General features: G+C 43.2%; 1 protein-coding gene across 2 annotated transcripts in view; it reads right to left on the reverse strand.

Annotated features, from left to right (window-relative positions):
- The window catches only part of SH3TC2 (SH3 domain and tetratricopeptide repeats 2), a 144368-nt gene extending 134625 nt beyond the window's left edge, over positions 1-9743 (reverse strand). For both annotated transcript variants that reach the window (XM_058173415.1, XM_058173410.1), the window contains exon 1: positions 9198-9743. In XM_058173415.1, coding sequence (XP_058029398.1) covers positions 9198-9216 — 19 coding nt within the window. In that variant the 5' untranslated portion in view covers positions 9217-9743. The remainder of the gene's footprint in view (positions 1-9197) is intronic.
- Between the last annotated feature and the right edge of the window lie 228 nt (positions 9744-9971).

The raw sequence follows: 9971 nt of genomic DNA on the forward strand, positions 1-9971 counted from the left end.
GCCCATGCGGTGCATCCGGATCATGTATCTCCCAACCTGCTGCTTGGACAGGTAATCAACTCACCTGCACTATGGACTGTGGCTGCTGCCAGACACTGTCAGCCCCCACATCCTTGCACCTCTGTTTCTGGCCATGCCCACCCACCCCCACACACACCTACCTGGCTGATGAGGACCTTAACTGGGGCTTATTTTGGGGGTAGAGCTTATATGAGGAGCACACTAAAAAATCAGGCTAGGGCTTATTTTATGGTTAGGTCTTATTTTTGGAGAAACACAGTAACAGATATATCTTCTACCCACACAGACATGGAAGCATTCTCCAGGTTCCACAAAACAGGAAACTTTCTACTGGTTGAGTCCAAATTTTTTCCACAACTAAATCAAAGTCTATTGGGTACTTAATTAACTACCCAGATTAAATATGTACATCAAGTGGTTTAGGAAAAGTTAGTAGAAACTTAGAACAACTTTTTAAAAAATATTAATCCAATCCAGTCCAATTCTGTATAGACATTTTGTATCATAAGGGAATATGAATAAATATGGAGTTTTCCCAATGGAAGGAAGAAACAACTGGGATTGACTGATCATGTTTAATTCCTTCCCACCACTAGGAGAAAATTCAGAAATAAATATCTCCTTGGGATTTTCCATACAGTTTGCACTAAAGGTGACAGCAGGGAAAGAATTAAAATCTTAGGATCTCTAAAAGCTAAGCTTAATTAGTACTTAGACAAGAAGCCAACAGAAAATATCAGGATGCAAACTATATTGGGAAAACTGGATGAAGGCAACAACCTGTTCTGAGTCATGCTGAAAAAACTATATATAGATATCCATATAGATCACCAAGAATTGAGTTTGACTTGAAAAAGATTTTGTTTAAAATAACCAGTTGCAATGAAATGAAATCATGCACTCTTCCTTAAAGTAACATTAATAGCATCCTGCACATACGCATATATTCTCAGAGAGATTCCTAAAGCATAGACATTCAGAGGTGGGTTTCAGCAGGTTCTGACCGGTTCTGAAGAACCGATAGCAGAAATTTTGAGTAGTTCGGAGAACCGGTAGTAAAATTCTGACTGGCCTTGCCCCCATCTATTCTCTGCCTCCCAAGTCCCAGCTGATAGGGAGGAAATGGGGATTTTGCAGTAGCCTTCCCCTGGAGTAGGGAGGGAATGGAGATTTTACAGTATCCTTCCCCTGCCATGCCCACCATACCATATCCACCAAGCCATGCCATGCCCACCAAGCTACGCCCACAGAACTGGTAGTAAAAAGATTTGAAACCCACCACTGTAGACATTGTAATTCAAAGTCACACAAGGCAAAAGCTCATGATGTGCTAAGATACTGCAAGATAAAAATACATGAGATATATCATTTAGCTCTATGAATCAGGAGACTTCGTTATCAAATGCAGTGAGGGAAGCTTCAGTAACCACAATGGTTCCAAACACTTCCCAATTTTTTGTCTCTTTACCTGAGTGAACAAAGCTTCAAGAGTAAAGCTCACAACTTCTCCTATTCATGCACCAACCCCATCTTATTCATTCTTATTCCTCTTATTCTGTGGCAGGATTTCAAAATAATCACAGCACCTGCTTTCAAAATGTTTTGGAATCTTGCCTTGAATTAATAACAGAATCATGCCTAGATACCACTCACTATCACCATGCAGATGTCATCATGCATCTCAAATGTCAAATTCTTATTCTCAGCATTCAACTGCAGAACAGGTAGCTCCAATGTTGCAGGTCTGTCTTCATTGGAAACCCAAAAACATTTGCCAAAAGTTGCACTTCTTCCTCAAAGGATAGCAGCCCACAATACCCTTGCTAGCACAAAGGGAATAAAACCCCATACAACCTTACTTTCAGTGGAGCCTGAATGTCCATTCCTTTTCTTCTGGCAATTGGATGGGTTCCAGTTCTTTCAGTGCTGGCTTCTCCAGCCTGGTCTTCATTCCATAGATAGCACACCAGGTCAATATGGCATTTCTCCAGATTGGAAATCCTCCTTCTAGCTCTTTAAAGGAAAGGGCATCTGGAAGACAGCGAACTGCTTCTGACAGGTTGATTTCTCATTGCTCAGATGGCATCTACCAAGTGTTGGCCAGTTGGATTCACCTTCATTTGCTCTTCGCCTTGTAGTTGCTATTTTCACTCTTGGGCTATTTTGTTTTGCTCTTAAGCCCTGCTAGAAATATCCGCTATCTTGCATCTTCAATAGTGCTAAGTACTGTACCTTGAAGTCAATAAATAATGCAGGATAATCAATGGCCTTTGGATGCAGGTAGAGCGTAAGCATCAACCTGCATAGGAGGATGTTACAGGCCTTTCTTAAGAAAAGACTTGACTATAATCCAGATGACTATGCTGGGGAGACTGGAAGCTTCAGATAACTGGTCTTTGGGAGACTGGATGTCACTTCCTCAGATCCTCTCTGTAACAAGTGAATTTCTCAAATGGGTCCTCAACCTCTGGACCATGACCCACTACTGGGCCGTGACCTGTTTGAAACTGGGCCATAGGAGAGATGGGCAAGTGCTTGTGCGCAAAGCTCCACTCGCGTGAGCAGAGGACACTTGTGCTCACGCGTGACGTTCAATTCGCTCAAGTGTCTTCTACTCATACAAGTGGAACTTTGGGCACGAGCACGAGCACTCTCTGCTCGTGCACAAAGGTCAATTTGTGCAAGGGAAGGACACAAGTGCCTGCTGCTCGCACAAATGGAGTTGTGCATGTGTGTGTGAACCTGCCACTCACACACGGTACCAAGCCAGGCCGCCAAGCTGGAAAGGTTGAGGACCACTGCTCTAAAAGACATTAAACACCAAGAGTTATTCATTGCCATTATGATAGAAGTGGGATCTCAGGATCATTATGTTCCATGGTGCTAAATTATTTCTAATTATACTAGCATTATGTTCTTTGCTCTATTTACATTTATCCAGAGGGCTGTGGTACTGTTTTCTTCGTAGCTCCAAAGCTACTTGATGGAACATAAAATTTATCTCATGTTGAAACCATCCCATCAACAAAGTGTCTTCAGGAAGAATTTTTTTCCATTCCTACCTGGAGATGTCAGAGGTTGAACCTGAAAGCTTTTGCATGTAGAGCATAAATTTCCCCACTGAACTACATCATCAGTTCTAAATACCAAGGCGAAGATTGTACTTAGCATTTGGAGAACTCGAGGAAGTGTGTAAAGAGAAGTCTTGTAACAAGAGTTGGGAATTCTAAACTGGAACAGGGCAGCCTGTATTTGGGCAATGGAACAAGAATTCAAGACAATGGAACAATTAAGTAAAATTGAGCAACGGAAGTGAGGTGGTCTTTCTTACCACAGGAAAAAAGCATCTTAAATATTTGCCTTGAACCCCCAGTGAGCTCTACTTATATCTCTGTGTGGGTTTCATGCTGGAAGGTGCAGCTGGAAGTTTCTTCCTTCCTAGTCAGGACTGAGACTGGCTTGAATGATGAGCAGATTTCTTGACTAGACTGCAACTCAGGAGAGTAAAGTTGGCACGAAAAATATAGGGAGAAGCCTAGGAAAGTATTGCTTTTGTTCAGTGGTTAAACTTTTGCTCATGTTTTCTGCTTATATTCCTTAATTTAATGATTAATGACTATAAATTGTAGAATTGTAGGGCTGGAAGGGACCTTGGAGATCTTGTTCAACTTCCTGCCCATGGCAGGAGACCTTATACTATCCCAGACAAATGGGTATCCAATCCTTTCTTGAACATTTTCAGTGATGATGCACCCACAAATCTTAACAATTCTATTAATTGTTCTCACTGTTTCTCCTTAGTTCCAGGTTTCTCTTTAATGAGCCTCCAGTCATTGCTTCTTGTTCTATCCCCAGGATCTTTGGAAAATAACTTGACCCCCACTTTTCTGTGGCGGCCCCTCATGTACTAGAACACAGCTATCATGTCACCCCTAATTCTTCTCTTTGTTTGACTAGAATACCTTGTCCCCTTAACCGTTTTTCATATGATTTATCCTGCAGATCCTTCATCACTTTAGTTGCTCTTCTTTGCACTATTTATAGAGTCATAGCATTTTTTGTATCATGGTGAACAGAACTGTATGCAGTATTCCAAGTGTGGCTTTATTAGTGCAGCATATATTGGTACTACCGCTTTTCATGGTCTTGATGCTATCCCTCTGTTGATGCAGCCCAAGACTGTGTTGGCTTTTTTGGCAGCTGCAGCACCCTGCTGGCTCATGCTTACGTGGTGGTCTACTAGGATACCTAGATCACACTCACAGTTACTACTGTTGAGCTATGTACTGCCTATTCTATACTTGTGCATTTATTTTTTCTGCCCAGGTGCAGAACCTTAATTTTCTCATCACTGAGCTGCTTCTTGTTAGCTAGGGCCCAATGCTCAAATTTGTCAAAACCCTTCTAATCTTGAGTCTAGCCTCCAAAGTGTTATCAACTCCCCCCAACTTGATGCAAATTTAATGAGCTCTGTTGTGTATGCCCCTATTGGTGGGTTTTTCCAGCGGGAAAACATTCAAATCCTATTGGCAGACATCTGGTCCAGGTGTGTATAAAAGGAGGGTCTCCTGCCTGTATTTTTCGCTGAAGTCACACTGAATTATAGAGCTGTTGTCACTAGTCTGGTCTCGTGTGTCCTCCTTTGCCCAATCTAACATTGACGATGAGGATGGGATTGAGGACAACATGAAAAATTTAAAAAGACCAGCAACAAAGAAACCAGCCTGGCCAGAAGCGAGCACGGAATAGAAACCGAACCCATCGAGATGTCCAACAACAGCGCGAGCTCCCTGAGGCCATTCGACCCATTCTCCGAGAAATGGGGAACATTCATGGCATGGTTTGATTGTTTCCTGGAAGCCAATGACAATCACAGCTTGCCAGACATTTGAAAAAAAGCGTTGTTCCTCCACAACTGCGGCCAAGCTGTCTTCGACGTAGCCAAATCGCTGACCGATCCGACCCCTGTACAATCGGTGGACTGGAATGTCCTGAAGGACACGCTCTGAGCCCATTTTGCGTCAGCCCCGTCTAAGTATGCCCAGCGGTTCAAATTCCGCCAGTGGTTGCACAAGAGAGCGAATCCATCGGCACGTACATTGCTGCCCTGCAGAAAGCAGCCACCCCGGGCAAGTACAAAGGGTTTTTGGAGGAAGCCCTATTGGAACAATTCATCTGCGGAATCAGAGACCCCCGACTACGCCAGCTTCTACTTTCTAAGCATGATCTGACTTGGCAAGTCGCGATCAATGAAGCTAAGGGGCATGAACTCTCCAGCAAAGCCGCTGAAACAATGCAACACCCTGAAGCAAGCCACACAGCAACCCTCGCCATACCAGTGCGCCAAGTGGTCGCCCAAGAGGAACCCTAAGAGTTCACCCAGCCCGAGGATGGATGAGGAGATCGGAGAAGAGGCAGTCTTCCAAATGGATCAATCCAACCGCGACAGCAGAACCATTTGTTCCAGCTGCGGGGGAGATCACCATCGGAATAACTGCTGTTTCCGTGATGCCCTATGCCGACGGTGGAAAAAGAAGGGCCATCTGGCCCATGTATGCAGAGCAATGCAACTGGTCCTGCCTATTCAACCTTCACGCCAAAGAGATCAAATAGAATGGAAGCCGGCCAGCCAGCCACCATTTCCACGCAGGCACAGCCAAAATGGCTGCCCCAAAAAGGGCGTGAATTCAAATCAAGTTACAATCGGCCAGGCGAACGCAAGACCCGAAGGAAAAACATTCACAATAATCAACATCAATGGGCAATGAGTCAAAATGGAGATCGACACCGGATCATCCATTACAATCATCTCCTGGAACACTGTCCAAGAGTTGCTTCCGCACATCAAGAAACATCGCTTGCAACCCCAACGACTCCAAGTGCATGACTTCCAGGGAAACAGGATTCCTGTAGAAGGCATCGCCACCGTCAATGTAGCCTACAGTTCCTACCGAGAAAAACTTCCCATCATCATCGTCCATGGACACCGGCCGAGCCTCCTGGACTGGGATTGGATCCGACCTCTAGGCATGGGTCTCCACGGAGTTAGAGAGATCCAAACCAGCTGCAGAGGCATGAAGGACGACCTGCTATGAGAATTCCAGGACATCTTCACTGGACCTTGGGCAGGTACGTGGGGACCCCTATAAATTTTAACCTGGACCCTGGGATAGCCCCCATCAGGCTTAAAGCCAGATGGGTGCTGTTTGCCTTGAAACCAAAAATAGATAAAGAGCTGGACAAACTAGTCCAGCAGGGGGTTCTGGTCCCCGTCGACCATGCCCGACGGGAGACCCCCATAGTAACCTCGATTAAATCAGATGGGTCCATTCGCATCTGTGTGGACACAAAGCGACCCTAAATAAGGCACTCCAAAAAAGTGCCTATCCGGTGCCAATTGTGCAACACTACTGTACTCACTTGGTCCTGGAAAATTTTTTGCAAAACTCGACCTAACTCAAGCCTACCAACAACTACCAGTTGACGATGCCACAGCAGAAGCCCAAACCATTGTAACCCACAGAGGTGCATTCAAATGCACCCAACCGGTTACAATTCAAGGTAAGCGTTGCCCCAGGACTATTCCAAAACCCAATGGAGAGACTTTTGCAGGGAATCCCTGGAGTGGTTCCCTATTCTGATGATGTCTTAGTGTCAGCAGACCATCAACAACAGCTAAAAACCAGGCTACAAGAGGTCCTGACAGTATTCAGAATCGCAGGTCTCCACCTTAAATTAGATAAGTGCCAAATCGGGGTGCCATCCGTTGAATTTCTGGGATACAGAATTGACCAGGCAGGCATTCACCCCACAGATTCCAAAATAAAAGCAATCAAAAAAGCACCCACTCTTAGAGACAAAATGGAACTACAAGCATTCTTAGGACTCCTAATCTTCTATGTTATGTTCCTAAAACAAAAAGCCACAGTAGCAAAACCCCTGCATAGACTGTCCCTGGGTCTGGGGCAGGGAGGAAGCTACAGCGTTCGCAAAAGTCAAAGAACTTCTAACTGCAGACAGCCTATTGCTACAATATAACCACACACTTCCCCTAGTCCTTGTGTGTGACGCTTCCCCTTTTGGAGTTGGTGCTGTTCTTAGCCATCGGCTGCCCAACGGCTCCGAAGCACCTATCGCATATTTCTCCCGAACCCTGTCCAGCCCTGAGCAGAACTATAGTCAGCTGGACAGGGAAGCCCTGGCCACAGTGGCCGGGGTGAGAAATTCCACGAATACCTATTCGGACGGAAATTCAAACTCATCACTGACCACTGCCCCCTACTTGGACTGTTGGCGGGAGACAGGCCAACCCCCATCGCGATGCCCAGACTAACAAGATGGGCTCTCTTTTTGGCCACTTACAATTACACATTAATCCACTGCCCCGGCAAAGACTTGAGCCATGCCGATGCTCTAAGCAGATGCCCTCTCCCAACGCTGGTGGATGATCCAACGCCAGGAAAACCGGCCCTGCTAATTGACTCTGTGACCATAGGGCCACTCACCTTGGCGGAACTGGCTCGAGCATCGCAGCAGGACTTGACCATCAGAACTGTTATAGGATGGTTCCAGAGGGGGTGGCCCAGAGGGAGGTTGCCACAAGAATTCAAACAATTTGAAACAAGGCAAACCGAACTTGCCACACAAGGGGGATGTTTGTTGTGGGGGGACAGAGTGGTTGTACCAACAGCAATGCAGACAAGAGTTTTAGAAATGTTGCATGAAGGGCATCCTGGTATTGTTCGTATGAAGGGTCTTGCCAGGAGCTACGTTTGGTGGCCCAAAATGGATACGGATATTGAGGGTTGGGTTGCCAAATGCCCACCTTGCCAAGAGTCCAGATCCAATAATATAACAAGCTCTTTTTCTGTTCTCTCATTTAGATCATTTAGGAGGATGTTGAAGAGCACTGGTCCAAAATAGAACTTTGATGTACTCCCTTTAATAAGAATGCTATGAAGATCCAGGCTTTCTTTAACATAATTCAGCAGTGTGTGTGCATGCACACATACATGCAAGCCTTCAATTCAGTTTTGACTCCTGGTGAGTGCCTGGATTGGTGCAAGGTTTTTTGAGAAGTAGTTTGCTATTGTCTGCTTTTAGGGTTGAGAGAAAGTGACTGGCTCATGTCACCAGCTGGCTTTGTATCTTAGATGGGATTAGAATTCATAGGCTCCCAGATTCTAGCCTATTGTCTTAGCCACTACACCAAACTGGTTCTCCATAGCTATCTTATTCCATAAGTATTCACTTTCTTGTATTTATTCAAATTCTTTAGTCCCTGTTACTCCAGAATTGTTTTTATTCTATAAATAAGGAAAATGGGAGTTATTTATTTAAATGCTTTTTTCTGGGAAAGAGAAATCTTAAGAAGATTTCGAGAAGAGATGCCCATAACAATTCTTTTATATTAGGGAATGGTTACTATCTAGAAGTAGGGTAGAAAGGATGGGAGGGTAAATATCCAAGAAAAGAAGGGGCAGGCTTCCATTTGTGATCCTCTGCTATGTAAGCCATATCCACAACTTTTGTAGTTCCAGATTATGCAGCTCTGCTATTAACAACAATTAATTACATTTAAATATGAATTAAATGAAATAGACTTAATTTTTATCCTAATTTGTTCAAAGCTGACGTATGTCCTACAGGTGAAAAAATATACAGACTCTGGGTTTACAAGTATAGGTAGGTTATGGCACAGATTGCAAAGAGGGCAAAATAGAGCCTCTGGACAAAACCCATTTACTTAAGCAGCATGCTTCTAAGATGTTAGTTCCATCTAATAATCAAAGTGGGAAATGAAACAAAAGTTTGAATAAAATCAATATGCATTTATGTCTTAAATTTTTCATAATATGAGAAACATATTGCTTAAAACTAAATCTAGCCTCTCATTTTTTGAGATCTACATATAAGATCTACTTTTAGTTATTTTACTATCTGAAGAACGTCTGTTTAAAAAGAACATTCTTAAACACCCATATCACATTCTTGTCTCTTTCAATTAGTCTTGGAAACAGCTAAGAAACAGCAGCTAGCTTTAACATTATCATCAACATAAAGTAAGAAAAGGGGAATAATAACAACATAATAATGCAATAACATGAAGAATAAAGGGAATAATATCAAAGGATATTGAAAGAATATATTCTTAAATGTAGTATTCTTTTACTTACTTGAAGCGGTGCCTTGCATTTATTTCCAATAGTAGGTTTATCTGTCCATACAACTAATTAAGTTTTTCAAGAGTTCCTCATTTCTTTCAAGTTCAAAAGTTATCTCTCATGTATTGAAAAAGTTATCTCTCATACATTGGGAAAAATAGCCTAAACTATTGAGGATCGTACTAAGTATACTGCATCCTCGTGCTTACAGCCTAGAGGAAAAAATTAATTCTTCTCAGCATGAAAAGAAGAATAAAATAAGCAGATTGTAAATGTCTATTCAATGCAGGAAACCAGTTGGTGTACAACTTTTTATCTAGATACAGGCCACTCCTCCCTTCAGAAACCTCAACAGGAATTCTGATAAAGCACAGAGCACTAACAAACCTCATTAAAATCACTTAATAATCCATCATTGCAGTCTCCTTTCTGAGATCTGTTGGCAAGCGCTCAAAAGGCCCATTGTTACACAATAGGCAAGATACGCAACTTGGAAGTGGGGGCAGCTCTGGGAAACTTGGAGGAGCACAAGCTAAAGAGCCTTTGCAACTTGTCTTTTTCTTCTTTGCCCAGCGAATGAGCAACAAGAGAAAAACACTTTCAATTTCACTTCTCAATTTTTGGCAAAGAACTAACAAGGCATTTCAAAGAACATTTGGGGGAGGGGTGTTACCAGCTGCCCATTCTGAGGTATAGTTCGATGGAATTATTGCTATGACCATTTTAAAAGGTTTATAAATTAAAAAAAAAAACAGGTCAAAGTTCTCTACAAACTATGGTGGGGAA

The sequence above is a fragment of the Ahaetulla prasina genome, chromosome 2 (genome assembly GCF_028640845.1).
Source record: "Ahaetulla prasina isolate Xishuangbanna chromosome 2, ASM2864084v1, whole genome shotgun sequence".
In the NCBI taxonomy this organism is placed as follows: Eukaryota; Metazoa; Chordata; class Lepidosauria; order Squamata; family Colubridae; genus Ahaetulla; species Ahaetulla prasina.